General features: G+C 48.6%; 1 protein-coding gene across 2 annotated transcripts in view; it reads left to right on the top strand.

Annotated features, from left to right (window-relative positions):
- RUNX1 (RUNX family transcription factor 1) overlaps window positions 1-18,064 on the top strand; it is a 171,614-nt gene that overhangs the window by 89,588 nt on the left and 63,962 nt on the right. For both annotated transcript variants that reach the window (XM_039710048.1, XM_039710047.1), the window contains exons 3-4: window positions 78-331; window positions 5,431-5,587. In XM_039710048.1, coding sequence (XP_039565982.1) covers window positions 78-331; window positions 5,431-5,587 — 411 coding nt within the window. The remainder of the gene's footprint in view (window positions 1-77; window positions 332-5,430; window positions 5,588-18,064) is intronic.

Raw genomic sequence — 18,064 nt, 5'->3', positions numbered from 1 at the left:
TCGCGTGGCCGCTCTGTAGGAACTCAGCGGAGGTGTTGTGTGGCCCTAAAGGCTTGTTGTGATGCGTATCCCCGTAGATACCAGCACCAGCCGCCGCTTCACGCCGCCCTCCACCACGCTGAGCCCGGGGAAGATGAGCGAGCCGCTGGCGCTGCCCGGCGCCGAGCACGGCGGGGCTTTGCCGGGGAAGCTGCGCAGCGCCGACCGCAGCATGGTGGAGGTCCTGGCGGATCACCCCGGGGAGCTGGTGCGCACCGACAGCCCCAACTTCCTCTGCTCCGTGCTGCCCACGCACTGGCGCTGCAACAAGACGCTGCCCATCGCCTTCAAGGTAGGTGCGGGGCAGGGGAGGGTGGGGATGGGGGGAAAAAGCGGGGGAAGGATGCGGGGATGGGGCTCGGATCTGCTGCCGGCTCGCTCCGTGCTTCCCTCCTTCCATCCTTTACTTTTGCTCCTTCCTTCCACCCTTTCCCTCCTTCTTCCGTCCTTTCCTTTCCTTTCCTTTCCTTTCCTTTCCTTTCCTTTCCTTTCCTTTCCCCCTTCCCTTCTCTTCCCTTCCCTTCCCTTCCTTTTTTCCTTCCATCCCTTTCTTTCCCTCTTCCCTTCCATCCTTTCCCTCCTTCCTTCGATCTCTTCCATCCCTTCCTTCCTTTCCTTCCTTCTATCCCTTCCTTTCCCTCCTTCCATCCTTTCCTTTCCCTCCTTCTTTCCATCCTGTCCCTCCTTCCATCCTTTCCCTCCTTCTTTCCATCCTATCCCTTCTTCCATCTCTTCCTTTCCCTCCTTCCATCCTTTCCCTCCTTCCTCCCACCTTTTCCTTCTTTCCATCCCTTCCCTTTTTCCTTTCATCCTTTCCTTTCCCTCCTTCCCTCCATCCTTCCCGTCTTTCCCGCTCCGGGGCAGGAGCGGGGACAGCCGGGGAATGCCAAGGGCCGGAAAAGCTCCCTGCAGCCGCTGCCTCCCTCTCCTCCCCACTCAGAACTCCGGCAGTGACAGGCGGCTCTGCTCAAGGGGGGGAAAACAGAAATAAATACATTTTATTCCCAAAAGCCATCCCCGCGGAGTTTGGCTGCGCTGGGAGCAGATGGACACGGGCGGCCCGGAGCTGGAGGAGCCCCGGGATCCCCTAAAAGTCACCCAGGGTGGTGGCAGGTCCCTCTGTCCCTCTGTCCCGGTGCCACCCGCGGGGGACACCCGCCCGCAGCCCCGGGACGTGCCGGGTTTCCCCTGCCAGGGACTCTCGGAGGGACAAAACACCCCAAAACAGCCCAGCCACAATCCCAAACCCACATTTCCTCTTTTACTGGCCCGGTTCAACAACAGCAAAAGTCGCGGCCTAACCCGGGCAGCCCGCTGGGAATTCTCCCCGCGTTTCAGAATCCCTTGCTTGCTAAATCCGAGTAAAATCCGGGAAAAGAAAGGGAGAGGGAATGGGAGAGAACATCCCGGGCTCCCTCCTGCCCCGAGCCGTGCGGGGGATGCTTGTGGCGCTTTCCTCCCTTCCCGTTACCCGGCTCCCAGGAAAATCCTCCTCCCTGGGAGTAAAATCCTCCTCCACTGGAGTAAATTCTTCCTCCTTTGGAGTAAAATCCTTCTCCCTTGGAGTAAAATCCTCCTCACTGAAGTAAAATACTCCTCACTGGAGTAAAATCCTCCTCACTGGAGTAAATTCCTCCTCCCCTCGCTCACGCTGGTTTTTTGACCCGGGACTGTGGCTGACTCCCTGAACTCGCTGTTTTCTCTGAAAATTGGCTCCCGAGCCAAAACAAACTGGGAATTCTTCTCGTTATTCTTCTCGTTATCCTTTCATCCGAGCCGGGAGCCGCACGGACACGCAGCTCCTGGGAGCCCCGGGGGTTGATTTAGGATCGGGATTTGCCAAGCCCGAGCTTTTTTTTTTTTTTTTTTTGCGGTCACTAAACCCCGGCTGCTTCGGCATAACTTCTTTTTTTATGTGTGTGTTTGTGTTGAAGGCCACCAGACTGGAGCCTTTGGTGTGTTTTGGGGAGAGGAGAAACGAGGGAGAAGGGAATCAGCTCAGCTTCGGGAATTCCAGCTGAGGAGGGAAAAGTTTTATTGTGTCTGCTCTCGTTTTCCGCAGATAAGAGCGGGGCAAAGGGAGGAACCGATCACGGGGTCACTTCCTAAATTCCCACATTTAGATTAATTATTACACTCTTCCCCACGCAGCGGGCTCTTAATTAGCCGGGAAGTTTTCCTGCTGGAAAAATCCGGGAGTGAAAGGCGCTCTGCCCCGCCGGGAAGGGAGATGAGAGAAATCCCGATTTTTCCTGGGGGATCCCAGTCCGGGTGACATCCTGGAGGGAGGACAGTAGAGGTGGCTCTTCCCTCTCCTGGCCTGATTCCCATCCCATCCCCGGGAATGCCGCGATGATGTGGAAATCGCCCCTGGAAAAAAAATTCCGGGGGGTTTCAGAGATGTCCGCGGCCGCTTTCCCTCCTCTGTCCCCAGCAGTCTCAGGGCTCACCCCGCTCCAAACGCAGCTTCTCCAGGAGCTTGGAAAACTGGGATAATTCCACCTGGAAATAAACAGAAAAAAAAAAAATAAAACCCGAAAATTAGGAGAAGGTTTCATTAGGAGAGCCTGGAAGGGTGGGCTGGGAGGCACCTGCTGCCTCCGTGTTCTTCGTTTTCCCCCCCAAATTTTCTCTCTGTTCACGGCTGAGAAATAAATCCTGAAAGGATTTGCTACATCGCAGTGGTTTTCTACTAAATATTAAGTATTTGCAAAGCCATCTTAAAAAAATCTGGGTTTTTTAGATCGTTTGGCCCTGGGCAAGAAAAAAAAATCACTTCAGATCATTCCTCTGCTGCCAATATTTTAGTTTGTATCAGACAAAATGCGCTGGGTTTTATCGAGTATTTGTTATTTTTATTCATTGTAGGAATAAAAAGAGGCAGGCAGAGAGGTTTTCTCCTCACATTTAGAAAAATCCACAAAAAAATCTGCAGGATTGGGATATTATTTCAAACCAAAGTGATCAATTTTCACTGTTTTTTCCTAAATTTAAGAATGATTCTGAGAAACTTTAAAAATAATTCACAATAAGCAATAAGGTGCCATAAAAATTCATTGTCCAAATGCTGTTAAGAATCCAAATCTTCATTTAAGAGGCCAATTTGGATTAATTGATGCAGGAGAAGTAAATTTAGATACCCCACAGCACTGCAAACCTGATATTCTTCATGCTCCTCGGGAAATACAAATTTTAGAGGTAAAAAGTACAACCAAGTCCTTGATAACTCCAGTAACAAGTCCCAGCTTATCTGTTTAGTCTTTTTTCTAATGTAAATATTTGTATTTCTGTTCCTATTGTCTGTGACTTTCAAGCTCGGTTTCTTTTCCGGGCTGGGTCAGTTTTTACTCATTTTTAAGATTTTTCTTCCCGTTTTTTGTCGCCGAGGTTGGGATTTGAAAGCTTTAAAATATTTCTGTCAGAGACAACTGTCCCTGGAGCCATGAAAAACTTTGTGAAAGCTTAAAATCCGGGCATAAATTCCCTTAAATTCAATATTTGCATGGCAGGGGAATGCCCTGTTTTTCCCTTTTTCCTGTTTTTTGTCTATGAGATGTGGATGCATCAAAGTTTTGCAGGATTTTTTGAGAACTGGCTGCAGGGTTGCTGATTTTGTGAGGATTTCCAAGCTTCAACATTTCCAGCAGGGCCTCATTTCTGCCAAAATCAGGGAAATCTGAAAAGCCGAGATGAGTGCAGGCCCAAAATACCAAATTACAGCACGGAGAGGAGAACAAAAACCCAAAAATCGGGGCCAGGGAGGAACGGGGAAAGAGGAAGTCAAAATCAAGATGTAAAGAGGGAATTTTGACCCAGAGATTTTAGCTTTGCATGTGGAAGTGAAAATCAGGGTTGGGGGTGAGCAAAGGGTAAGGACAGAAGTGAAAAGCTCAGCCTCCTGTGGAAAAAAAAAGCTGGAAAATACCTGAAAATGGGGAATTCTCTCGTATTTTGGGAGGTGGTTGTAGCTGGGGGATAAAAATCAGAGCTGGATCAAGCAAAGGAGCTGCTGATCCTGTTTTTGAAGAGGAAACAGATCTAAAAGAGAAATAAAATCAGGTTGTGACAAACTTCAGCCAATTGTAACTGCCTGGACTGAAGTCAGAAAATGTTAAGAGGAAGGAAAATCTCGAGCTGCAACTCAGAGGACGCAATGCAGGGCTGGTTCCTCTTCCAGAGGGCAAAAGAGGAATTAAAAACGAGCTGGATTTTTATCTCTCGGTTTGTTTTTTGGGGGTTTGTGAGGGGGGTTTTGTGGTGGCAGTGCTGTGGAATTAGCGAAACAGCAATGGGCTCTAAAGAAAATCAGACAAAATAATGCAAGCTCTGATTTTTGCCAGAGGACATGGAGAGAGATCCCAGATGTCCATGGAGTTCCAGCAGGTTGAATTTGCCTGGGGAATTCAAGGAGCTACAAGAAAAATCAAATTTTTCATCATTAAACCAGTGTGAACAGTTAAAAAAAATCAGAATCTTTAAGTTAAGAAACCTTTATATTTCTCATCAAAGTCCCAGCGAATCCTGTGTTCCTAAAGGTTTGATGGATTCTGGCACCAAAGAGCGCAAATATTTTGGGGAAAGGGGAAAGTTCTTAGTTCAGGTAATGATTTCCTTCCATCCATCCACTCGAGGGTGAGGTCTGAAAATTATTTGCTTTATGCTCCTGAAGGAAAGAAAGGAATTGTTCAGTAAATTGGGATTAAACATTTGATTGAGGCCTGATTTTCCACAGCCTTGCTCTGGATTTCTGCTTGGGCAGCTCTGTTAAGAGCTCCTGATATAAATCAAACCATCGAGCGCTGCTACTTGAATTTATTTATTGACAATTTCAGAGATTTTGGAAAGCTCATTTTCTGTATTTTTCATCTTGGAGCATTTTTTATTTCACATCATGCTGGGTGTTTCAGAGGTGCATCAAGGAAGAAAAATTTCTGTCCAACCACTGGGAAAAATTTGGTTTAAAATGGTAGAAAACCACAATGAGGAGTAAAAAAAGGATGCATTTTAAACAATAAAAGTTATGGTAATATTTTAAAAACTCACTATCTTAGGTATTTTGGTTCTCCAGGAAATGGGGAGAAGAATTTTTTATCCAGGTTGGAAAACGTTTTAGTGCAGCAACAAATCAACCACCACGCTACGATTTAGCAGCGGGCGTGTGTGGAATTTATCATTTCAGAGCTCAAATTCTGTAATCAAATTGAAAATCCTTGATTAGAGAATAACAAAGGTTCCAACACTTGGGGGAAGAAGAGAATTCCCATCCCAGCAGATCGGGAATAACTCCCAACACCCGCTTGGCCCACCCAGATTTTCACCGCGGCTTCTTCCCCTTGCTTTGACTTCTCAATGAAACAGAGGAAACTGAGGGTTCTGCTCTTGCTGGCGCAGGTGGTGGCCCTGGGGGACGTCCCCGACGGGACCCTGGTGACGGTGATGGCCGGGAATGACGAGAATTACTCGGCGGAGCTGCGCAACGCCACGGCCGCCATGAAGAACCAGGTGGCGCGCTTCAACGACCTGCGCTTCGTGGGCAGGAGCGGCAGAGGTACGGGGGGGCTCCAGCTCCATCTCCTGCCCCTGGACAGGAGCTGGGAGGTGTTACCCACCAGGGAATGCTACAAAATCCAGCGCAGTTCCATTCCAAAGGCGCGGGACGGGTTTCCGCGTTTCCGCACGGTTTTCCGCGTCGCTCTGATTTTTAAGCGGTGAAACCCCCTTGGGGAAAAGAGATGAAAACCCACCCAGAGGGTGACATTTTGACTCTGGTAGCCACCCTTGCTAATTTAGGCAGCATAGTGTTACCCATGGTTGGGTTTAAGTGGCATATTTTCAATTTAAAATGAGAATTTTCAGCTTGTGGTCATCTCAGGGCTCCCCAGCACTCTTTGCAAAAACTGATTTTTGCAACAGAGTGAGTCAGGCTAAAAATACAAATAATTCCCACTTAGATGTAAAAATTTCGCAGGTTCCTGACCTGCTGAAGGCTCTTTCTCTGACCTTTTTTCCTCTCAAAATTCAACAGTCACGGCAGTTGATGTCTCCTGCAATATGGAGAGGAGAGACCAGGCAGGCCAGAGGGGTTCAAAATCTGATTTATCTCTGCCATAAAAAGTAGTTACTGGTAGAAATAAAAAGGGTTTTGGAGCATAAATAACAAATAAGAGTTGAAGCTGAATTAGAGTGGAATTATATAAAAAATATTAGGAAACTGCAAATAGCACCTGACACGTTGCCCGTGAGTGGGCAGGTGCACAAAGTTTCATCCCAAAAAAATGAGCAAAATACATTTTAAAACTTCACTCCTTAATCCTAAATCCCATAAATTCCAAGAGAAACACTTAAAATAAGCTAATAGAATGGTGAGGGGACTTCAGGGAGGTTGGGTCAAACCCGCAAAGAGAAGCCAGTGAGTTGGGGCTCAGAAATAGCTCAGGAGAAGGAGCAACCTCAAGGTCAGGGATGAAAATCCATCACATTTCCAGTGTGAATTCAGGTGGTGTTTTATTCTGTATTTTCCTTCTGTTTGTCTTTAAAATTGGAACGGGACATTGTGGTATTCTGGCGTTATTCCACAACAATTTAGCGACAGGGCAGCACCTCCTGAACTTCAGGAGGTCTCATTTTGGAGCAATTTGTTCTCTGGTGTCCCTCAGAAGTCAGGGAATGCTGCCCCTTCCTCATCGCTTTCCCCTCCCTCTGTTCCCATGCAACACCCGAGCCGTGTCCTGGTTCCACAAAGGGATTCCTGATTTTCAGGAGAGTCCCAAAGCTGACCCACTTCTGGCTTTTATTCCAAATGGGAGATGTGTCAGGCTGGAGAGTGAGGAAGTTCTCCTGATTATACACAACAGCCTTTCCTTGCCTTTGAAGTGAAAAGCACCCGTGGACACCCTTCCAACACAAACAGCGCCACAACGCCGCGAAAGCGCGGCCCTGCCGCAGCACGAAATACATTTTAGGAATAAAATCCCCATCCAGTTTTCCTCTGGGTGCTGCAGCGTTTTTAGCTGAGGGTACAGAGGCAGCTGCCTCTCAAATTGTGTTGTTTGGGCCGTCTTCAAATGGAAAACACCCGCAGCTGAGAACGTCGCCTTGTAATGCCAGCGAGGAATAATAATAGGGTAATGCAGAGCAAATTATATCCATTTACTGAAAACATGAGAGATGCTGTAATGTCTAAAAGTATCAGTCATTAAACGTGGTCATTTGGAATATTAAAGGTACCACCTTTTCAGTAAATGGAATTTGCATTATGATTCAGAGCTGACTGTTTAGAAGATTCAAATGAATAGCTGGCAGAGTGCTGGAGAAGCTCATAAAAACAAACCTGTAGTTCAGTTCCTGGCCATGGTAATGAGGCTGGAAATCATAACAGGCAACTGGGAGAGCCTCAAGGTCAAAATCCAGCAGCTGAGACACAACAGGCCCTGTTTCTTGGGAGTAGGGGGCCCTTTCCCTGCTCCTTTAGCGGCTCACACACCAACCTGTGCTTTCCAGGTGTGCTATCCAGACCCAGGTGCTGAGGATCCTTTAAGTGGAGGGATTTGGGAATGCTGCGTGCTCTTAGTCAGGCTCCCAGGTCCAACATCCTCACCTGCCCATCTTTGGGGCGGTGACTAATGGATGCTTTTGTTTACTCCTCCGCCAGGGGATTGTTTTCCAAAGGTGGGGATTGTTTGCCTTTGTGCGGGATTTGGGAGCTGCTGTTCTGCGGCATTTGCACAAAGCCTGCAGCAGGAGGTGGCTGCTTCAAAGGGCACTGCTGCCTTTGATACTTGGCTGCAGGAAAATGAACCCCGACTTTGTTTGCCGTGGAATATTTGAGCTGGGATCAGCTCAGTGCCACTGGTGATAATGCGGTGCCAGGGGCGTTGTGCGAGCAGGGACTGAGAGTTCACCTCGGTTCAGGCCACAATGGAGGCTCTTTCTGCCCCTCAGGGGATTTAAAATCCTTGTTTTAATCCCTGGTGGAGAATCAGGAATGGTTTCGAGTGGTGATCATGAGAATCCCCATTAAAATACCCTCAGCAGCCACAGCTCTGTCCCTTCCGAGGAGGAAATTCCCATTCTTGACGCGCTTCATAAATAATTTCTTCTGTGAAATGCAGCAAGCCAGTCTGTATCAAAGACTATTTTCCATGTTTTCCTCCTGGTTTTGGGAGGGTCACAGCGAATCCCCCTGATCTGGGGGATGATTTCCCCTTATCAATATTTGGCACCAAATATCAGCCAAAGTTTCAGCCTCATTCCGTGCCCAACACTCAGAGTTTGCCCCGTGCTGCTCAGCCTTGTTTTGAGCTAAAAACCCAAAACACTTGATTTTCTTCACACCCAAAATAGAAGTGAGATGTCACAGGTCACCCAAAACTCAGAGATGTGATAGGAAAGCGATTCAGCTTTTTCTTCCTCAACCAAAGAGATTTCCATTGGATTTGGCCGGGATCCAAGGCTCTGATTCCTCAGCCCAGTTGGAGAATGCTGCTGGGCAAACCTGCCCGTCTGGCTCGGGAGGCAATTCGGGAAGAAAAATGTCCTTTTAAAACTCCAGCCAGTCTCAGCCTCCCCCCTTGGCCTGATTACCTGCTTAAAACAAAATTAATCTTGATTTTTCGCCCTCTGTTCATGAACATTCTGAGCTTCCAACTGCTCCTGCTGCAACGTATCCCTGTTTTTTTAGTGGATAAAGAACCGGTTTAGGTCACTCTGATGAAATGGATCTGATGCAAAAAGCCTGACATTGTAGAAGTTCATTGGCTAAAATTAAAAATAAATAGTTATTTTGGAGAGGGAAAGCTCTGTGGCTTGGGGAACACGACATATTTTCCTCATGGAATCATTAATCCCAGTTCCTATCTTCTTTAAGAGGATGTAAGATTCCAAAAATCCCAACAAATAAACATGTTTTCCAGATGAAAATGATTATTAATGGGTTATCCTAAGAGTAGCTAATGGAGAAGTGTCTTGGCTTGCTGCAGGAGATCTCAATCTAAACCTGAGAGTTGCAGCTCCAGGAGAGCTTTAAAAACTGCACCTTGGGAAGGATGGAAAATTAAATCCATGCGGATATTTCCTCAGGATTAGAGGAATTGGAGTAAATTTTGTGGTATTTTTCAACTTCCACAGAGCCAAAGCAGGTGTAGCTTTGTAGAACACGAGAGGTTTTACCAAGCACAATTTCTGCCCTCAGGACTCTCCCCTCTGGATATCATTCCCAGGGAAAAAAGATCACTCTAAGACAAAAATCTCAAAAATACTCAAACTCCAAAAATTACTGGCCGGGATTCCAAATCCAATTATTTTTATTGGTCTCCCCAAGCCAGAATTTTGCTCCTTCTGTGCAGGCTGCGTTATTTGAGCACTTGGTTGAAATGGGTTTTATTTTTTGACTGAAATGCACTCAAAATTATAAAAGTATGTGCAAAACAGAGGATGCTGCCCTTCAGCAGGGTCGTAAAACCAGTATTAAGCAGGCGTCCAGGTTCTGATCCAAGCCTTTGGAATGCTGCAGGGGACGTGGGATCAGATCCTGGAGTCACAACAAGCAGAGTTTGCCAGATGGGATGAAAATAGGAGAAATCCATCAGCAATCAACAGGAAAAAAAGGATCAATTGAGAGAGTTTAAAAACAAATATTTATTTGTAGTTTGGATTGATAAGGATGTGGCATTTGAAGGATGCTACAGCCAGTGGAAGGGAATGGGAATCTTCTTTGGATATTGGGAAGAAATTGAGGGTGGGGAGGGGCTGGAATGGATTTCCCAGAGCAGCTGTGGCTGCCCCTGGATCCCTGGAAGTGTCCAAGGCCAGGTTGGAGCAGTCTGGGACAGTGGAAGGTGTCGCTGCCCGGGGAACTGGATGAGTTTTATTGTTCCCTCCAATCCCAAACCATTCCATGATTTCATGACTCAGTGAAAGGAAGGGGTGGTGCCCTGGGTGTGTGTTAGAGGCTCATTGTGCTTCCATGACTCTTCTCCAAGGACTCTTCTCCCTCCATTCTGTTCTGAATGGTGAATTTTCCCCTGAAAACCAGAGGCCAGGAGCGATACATTTATTTTGAAGTGATTTAGGGTGGCTTGGCTGTGTCATTAATCTGAGCCAGGATTTCTGTGCAATCCCAGTGAGCCTGAGCAGCAAACCCAGCCCTGCAAGGGGATGGAAACCTTGGCAGGGGAGTAGTGCAAGGAGGGAAGGAGAGGAAAAGCCTTTCCCAGAGCCCGAGGTGCCTTGGGCTTGCTCTGAGCAGCTCAGGTTGTGCAAATCTCCAGTTGTGGAATTAACCCCATGGATGATGCTGCTCCTCACAGGGGCTGGACTCCCAAAAACCATCCAGGCTGGCCCTTAGCAGGGATGGGATGGCAGGAGAAAGGAGAGGAAAAGCCTCTCCCAGTGCCCAGGGTTCCTTGGGTACACTCACTCCAAGCAGCCGGATTTAGGAATCCCTGATTGAGGAATTAACCCCATGGATAATGCTGCTTCTCACAGGGGCTGGACTCCCAAAACCATCCTGTGGGATGAGGCTGAGCAGCAAACTTAGCCCTCCAAAGGGATAAAAAGCTCATCAGGGAAGTGGTGGCAGGAGAAGAGAGAAAAATGCTTTCCCAGTGCCCAGGGTGCCTTGGGCTTGCTCTGAGTAGCTGGATTTAGGATTCCTTCATTGAGGAATTAACCCCATGGATGATGGTGCTCCTCACAGAGGCTGGACTCCCAGAAACCATCCTCTGGGATGAGGCTGAGCAGCAAACCCAGCCCTCCAAAGGGATGGAAAGCTCAGTGCCAGGAGGAAAGGAGAGGAGAAGCTTTTCCCAGTGCCCAAGGAGCTCCCTCGCTCCGAGCAGCCGGATCTGGGAATCCAAAACTGTGAAATTATCCCCATGGATGATGCTGCTCCTCACAGGGCTTGGACTCCCAAAAGCCATCCCATGGGACGAGGCTGAGCATGCCTACAATGGCTCTGCCAGCTCCCAAAAACCCCTCTCTGCCTCATTACTAAAAATTTCATCGCGGCGAATAAACTCCCGCTCCGAACGCGTCAACAGGAGAAAAATAATGGCAGAGGGCTCGGAGAACTTCCTGTCTCCGGGAGCATTCCTGCTGTAAACAGTGGCCATGCCAAGTGCTGAACCACTGCCCTCAGTCCAATAACAATAAATCTATTTTTTGGTTCTGCTCAGCTCCGCTTGCACATTTTTGCAGTGGAGAGGATGAGGCAGACGCCACGCTCGGAGCGTTTTCCCCAAATTTTTTTTTTTGGCTTGATAAAAGGGCTTCCCAGAATGTTGTTTAGGGAAAACAAAGTACATCTCTAGATGAAAAGGCTACATAGTTTTGAGAGATCTGTTTGCCCTGCAGCTTTTTTCTTGTTGGTTTTATATTTGTTTTTAAGTTTGTTTTTATTTTGCTGTTTGGTTTTTGGTGCCACCCTTCAGAACTCCTGGAGTTCTGGTCAAAATATACTGATTTTTGTGGGTGTGTGTGTCCCCATATCTCAACTCCAATAACAGCAGCTATTTTGTCACCAAAATAAAATCCTGCTGGGAGATAAATCAGGCTTAGGGCTGGCCAGAGAACTTGAGCAGAAGTGAGGATGCTGCAAATCAGTAGCTCACAGTTGCTGTCAGGAGAGCCTTTTCCAGCACAGTCATGTGCATAAACCCTCATCCGGCTGAATCAGTCTCTGTTCCTTTCCAAAAACCCTTTAGGAGCAGGGAAAAAAAATATTAAAAATAGAATTTTTGAAAATTTTTTATTACGTTAACTCTATGACACTCCATCTTTTTTGGCCCCATCCTGCTCCCCAAAGTTTTTCCCACCAAATCATGTTCAGAGAGTTTTCTCAGCCTTTCCAAATGATTTTCTTCATCTCTGCCCCCTTTCCTCCCTCTCTGGATGATATTTCTGGGAGTCCCCTTGGAGAGCTGCAGCCTCTGGGCACAGGGTGGGAATTCCGTGCAAACCTTTAGCACCAGGGGCTCAGAAAAGGATGCAAGGAAGGATCCTAAATTCCTAAATTTCTAAACTCCTGTTGCCCTTTCCCGCAGAAGGTGTGTGGGGAGGAGGTTCTGGAGAGGGAAGGAGCTGCCTGGAGGGCTCGGTGCCATCAGAGCTCTCCAGCGGGGCGGTGCTTGGAGCTGTGCGTTCACATCAGTTCCCTGAAATTTAGGGAGGAACTGAAGGAAAAGCTTTGGCAAAGCCACAAATTTTCCACGGGCTGGACTTTGTGCGCAAAGCCCTGCTCACCTCCAAGGCCACAGAGCTGGAAGTTGGCAGCTCCCAGGCTGGTAATGGCAGCCTTTTCCCCCTCCCAGATATCCATCGAGTGACCCCGGGGCTTTTCCGAGCTCTGGGATCGATGGGAGCTGCATTAGTGGCATGACAGCACGGAGACTCCTTGCTCCAAGCAAATCAGCTCTGAGGAAACAGCCCCAGGGCAGCTGCTGGGCTCTGAGAGCTCCTGGAGGAAGGCTCAGGTTGGGATTGATCCGCTTCAGGTGGAATTCAGGGGTGCCCTCCTCGCTCTGCACAGCTCCTGGAAGGTGCCTGTGCTCAGCTGGGGCTGGGCTCTGGCTGCAGCAGCACTGCCACAGCCAGAGCTCACAGCCTGCACTGCACCCAGGGAATCCAGGCTGCAGAGCAGCAAAGAGTTTTTCCAGCAAGGGGATAAAGCTCTGGAATGGCTGCCCGGGGAGGGGGTGCAGTCCCCATCCCTGGGGGTGTTTAACAAAGCCTGGATGTGGCACTGGGGGCCAGGGCTCAGCTGAGCTGCTGGGGCTGGGCTGGAAGGTCTCTCCCAACCCAGGGATTCTGGAATTCTGTGAATTCTGTGAATTCTGTGATTCTGTGATTCGAATCCTGTGATTCTGTGAATTCTGTGAACTCCTCACTACAGGAACAGCCCTGATGGTGGTGGAAGGGTTCCTTGCCTTTCCTGCTCAGACAGGGCGTTGCTGCTCTTCCAGGGAATCCACACCTTCCCCGCTCCCTGCAGCTGCAGCCTCAGCCTGCAGCCGTGCCCAGGGTTTGTTCCCAGCTCCTGCCGTGGAACCATGGAATGGGGTGGGAAGGATGGGACCATAAAGATCACCTCATTCCAATCCCACTGCCATGGGCAGGGACAATTTTCCTTATCCCACGTTGTTCTGAACCACATCCAGCCTGGCCTTGGGCACTGCCAGGGATCCAGGGGCAGCCACAGCTGCTCTGGGCATCCCCACCTTCCCAGGGAAGGATTTCTTCCCAAGATCCCATCTAGCCCTGCCCTCTGGCACTGGGAGCCCTTCCCTGGGTCCTGGCACTGCAAAAGGGAGAGGGACTGAGGCAAAATCCAGGTCTCCAAGAGATTTTTCCAAGTTCACAGGACAATGCACCAGGCCATGAATGGGATGTGCCAAAACCACAACAGCCATGGCACGAGGTTTGCGTGGTGTGAGGATCAGGCAAAGGATGAGAAAAGTGCTTTGAGGGGAGAAGGAATGACAGGTTTAAACAGAAAAGCAGACAGAGAATCCCAGAATTCCAGAATGGTTTTTGTTGGGAAGGATTTTAGGGATCAACCAGTGCCACCCCTGCCATGTCAGGGACACCTTCCACTGTCCCAGACTCAGTGTCCAACCTGGCCTTGGGCACTGCCAGGGATCCAGGGGCACCTCCAGCTGCTCTGGGAATTCCATCCCAGCCCCACAGCACCTTCCCAGAGAACAATTCCTTCCTCATATCCAGTATCAGCCTTCCTTCTCTCAGTTTGAAGCCATTCCCTGAGTCCTGTTCCTCCATTCCTTGGAGAAGAGGGGAGGGGACAGAGGCTGCAGGTCAAGGCCAGCTGACCCCTCTGAGGGCCTGGGCTGAGCCCTCGAGGCCTTGGGGGTGCTTTTCAGGGATTTCCCCAGAAATCCCCCTGGACTGGGGGAAGGGAACAGCTGAGAGGTGTAATTTGGGATTTAATCCCACTTCAGAGGGATAAATCCGCTCGTGAACCTGGGCCTTAACCTCTCCGTGTCTCTGTCATCCCTATAAAGTCTGGGGGATAATTTCTACCTCAAAAAGCTGATGAATGGTCTCAAATTAAAGCTAGGCTCAGGACTATCATTAGGCTTAAGGATCCCAAGGCATTTTCAGTGAGAAGGTGGGAGAAGCTTTGCAGTGGAGCCATTTCATCCCCAACTGTCCTTTCCACCTGCTCTTCCTGTTTTTCCCTTTCCTGGAGCTCCTCAGCAGTGACACAGCAGTCAGGACAATTTGTGGGATGCACTTCGTGGAGGTCAGCTCATTTCTGAGCACTCCACAAGCAGCCCAAGCTCTGCCCCAGACGAGAATTTTATTTAAAATAAAAATGATTTTGAGAAAAAAAAATCCCTGATATTTAGATCACAGCTTGGAAGCAAAGATTCAGGTTTGGGGAGCCCATATGTAGAATCATCAGAAATTTCCATTAGAGCCATTTTTTGGGAAAAAATAACTCCACTCTCTCCAAATGTGATGATGTTTGTGGAAATTGAGTATCTCTAATTCAAGCCTTCAGATATTTTAATAATAATTATTGTTTCTAAGGGCTGCAGCTGAGTTCTCCTTGTGCTGCCACTTGTGCAGGGGCCAGGCACCCCAAGCCCTTCATTCCTGCTGGGCTGTAATTACTGTCCCCACCCAAATTCATCAGAATTTTATGGTGGATACTGCAGCAGCTCCACTCAGAGGTAGAGCTGCTTGGCTTTTCCATTAAATGTTCTTCCTTCCCCCCCTCCCTGCTCCGTGCATTTCATGCTTTAATCCATTTTGGAAACTTGATCTGCAGGCTTGCAGTCTCAGGCAGCATCCCACCCCAAAAATTCAGCTCCAACAGGTCGCTGGGGTTGTTTTTGAGGACAAAAAAGCCCATTCAGCAGAGGTTGGTGTCACTCTGGTGCACACACACATCCACAGGATCCACCACAAAGCCCCAAAGCCAGGATTTCCACGGGAGCTCAGGGTGCTGAGACACCAATGAGGCTCCTGGCAGCCAAATTCCTCCCAGAGCTGAAAACCCACCCTGGCACTGGCCAGCAGCACCCAGGGCATTCCTGGGGCGTTGCTGTTTGGGGTTGTTGGGGTTGGCAGAGGTGACTCGTGGCTGTGTCAGCTCCTGGGTGTCACCCTTGGGTGGCTTTTGTGCCCCTGTGTCCCCTCAGGTGAGAGCCCATCTGCAGAGCTGCCCCAGCCCTGTCCCAGCACAGGAGGAGCTGGAGCTGCTGCAGAGAGCCCAGAGGAGGCTCCAGGATGAGCAGAGGGATGGAGCAGCTCTGCTGGCAGCAAAGGCTGGCACAGCTGGCATTGTTCACCTGCACAGGAGAAGCTTTGGGCTGAGCTCAGGGTGGCCTTGCAGGGCCTGCAGGAGCCCCAGGAAAGCTGGAGAGAGACAATTTCCAGGGCATGCAGGGACAGCACACAGGGAATGGCTTCAAATGGAAAAAAATTACAGGTTCAGATTGGATATTAGGAACAATTTCCTCCCTGGCAGGGTGGGCAGGGGCTGGGATGGAATTGCCAGAGCAGCTGGGGCTGCCCCTGGATCCCTGGCAGTGCCCAAGGCCAGGCTGGACACTGGGGCTGGAGCAGTCTGGCACAGTGGGAGGTGTTCCTGCCATGGCAGGGGTGGGATGAGATAATTTTTAAGGTTCCTCCAACCCAAACCATTCTGGGATTCTGTTGTAGGACACCCTGCCTTCAGAGACCTCCTCCTTTTTACGGCCTCTTTTATATCCAACCTCTCCCAGATTCTCAGGTATTTTCCTACTTCAGCTCCTCCGTGGTCAATGGCCACGACATTTCCTACCCATACAACTCAACTGACACATATTTGCATTCTCTAAACACAAATTGAGCTTTTGTGGCCTCTCTGCTCGAGGACATTGACAGGAAAATCACAGCAAGGTGGCAGAAGCAGCAGCCTGAGAGAGGGAGAGCAGGAATCCAGTTGTAAAACTCCTGTTTTACATGAAATACGTGAACTTTTCCAAGGAATTCCCATCAAATCCAAGCTGCTGGAGGAAAGAAGTGCCATGAGATGCCCTTTTCCACATGTGCCAGGGTGGCAGGGCAGGGAGCAGCCCAGCATGGTGTCACCACCCCAGCCCACAGCCCGGGGAAGTGAAACCCCTCAGCAGCACAGAAGTGAAACTGGCTGCACACAAATTATCAAATTGGAGTGTAAACATCTCTCCCCCCTCCCCCAAAAAAAACAAACCCTCACAGACAGAAAAACAGTGGCTGTTTTAGTGAGCTCAGTGCCAGCCTTGCAAGGTTTCCCAGCCTGCTGTGCCAGGGAGAGGCTTCTGAGGGCTCCAGGGGAAATGCTGAAGGTGTTGCCTGCTCCAGGGAGGGATAAAAAAGCAGCACTGAGGCAGAAATGTGGTTTGAAATTGGCACTGACACGTTTTGGCATGCTGGGTGCTCATCCCATCCTTTCTCTGAGGGAAGGGATTGGAATGTTGGTACCACTGCAGCACAAGAGAAGAGGGGAAAAGTGATTTTAGAACCTCCCTGCCACCTCCTTGAGGCAGCTGGGATTTCAGGGGGCAGCCCCAGACTCCTCCAGGGGAGCTTCCCAAGATATTTGTGCATTTTTGCTATCCTGGGATCCTTAAAACTCTTCTGAGGATCCCCCAGAGTCTTTTCATCCCTTGATTCAGGCACTTGCTGGCCCAGGTAGCAGCACCAGGCTCCTGGCCATGCTGATTTTTCTCTTTCCATGGCACCTGCATCTACCTCAGACTCCTCCCAGGCATTTTTGGGGAGCCTTTTCACCTCTCCTCCAAGGAAATGAAATCCCAGGTAGCAGCAAAACTCATGGGCTGGGTTATATTGACTTGAACAGCCAGAAAATAATGGAAATAAACAGTGGAACTATAACAAATAATTAAAAATAATAACAAACAAATAATGGAAATAACAAACAAATGGAAAATAACACCACGAGCAGCAGCTCTCAAATCTTCCTGGGTCAGTATTTTATGTCTGCAGCTCAGGATGATATTTTTGACTTCTGAAAGAAGCAAATGATGAGGGAAAATCTCCCCAAGAGTGACAGGGACTTCCCTTATCCCCCAGATAAATTCAAATTCAATCTGAGCGCCTGCTGAGCCTGACAATGTCTCTATTACTTGATTTCAGTGATGTAATTTGGGTTGCTCAATGTAATTCCTGTGTTGCCTGAGGTTAAAAGTGCCAAAATAATTGGTGCATTTTGGCTGAGCACTGTTATTTCGATTTCACCAAAAGAATTGAACGGATTCCAGCCCAAGACAAAACCTTCTGGGAATGCCACAGCAGCTCTGCTGCTTTCCAGGCCAGAATTGGAATTGTTGGCCAGGAAAAAAAATGTGGAGAAAGGGAGGAAAAGAGTGTGAAGGGCATGTGTGGGGTGCTGCAGGGAGCTGGGGAGGAAAGGGAAGGGGAAAAGCCAGCACCAGCCATGTTTCTGCAAGAATGAGCCACTTTTCCAGCTTTATTGTGGGAAAAAAAAACAGGATTTGGGAGTTGGAGAGGAAAGGAAAAGGGAAAAGCCAGGACCAGCCATGTCCCTGCAGGAATGACCTGCCTTTTCAACCATTTTGCATAAAAAAAATCAGGATTTGGGAGCTGGGAAGGAAAGGAAAAGACAAAACCCAGGATCAACTGTGTCCTTGTAAGAATGAGCTGCTTTCCCACCTTTATTATGAAAAAAAAATTAAAAAATAAAAAAATCAGGATTTGGGAGTTGGAGAGGAAAGAAAAAGGGAAAAGCCAGGACTAACCATGTCCCTGCAGGAATGAGCTGCTTTTCCAAAAATATTGTAAAAAAAACCAAAAAAAACCAGGATTTGGGAGCTGTGGAGGAAAGGAAATCAAAAAGCCATGTTCATGCAGGAATGAGCTACTTTCCCAAAAATATTGTAAAAAAAAAAATCAGGATTTGGGAGCTGGGAAGGACAAGGAAGGGGAAGATCCAGCATCAGCTATGTCCCTGTTTTTCCAGCTTTATTGTGGGGAAAAAATCAGAATTTGGGAGTTGGAG

This window comes from Passer montanus, unplaced genomic scaffold, assembly GCF_014805655.1.
Source record: "Passer montanus isolate IOZ18808 unplaced genomic scaffold, ASM1480565v1 scaffold220, whole genome shotgun sequence".
NCBI classification, from domain to species: Eukaryota; Metazoa; Chordata; class Aves; order Passeriformes; family Passeridae; genus Passer; species Passer montanus.
Note: the sequence above shows the minus strand (reverse complement) of the source record. Positions and strands in the feature narration are given on the sequence as shown.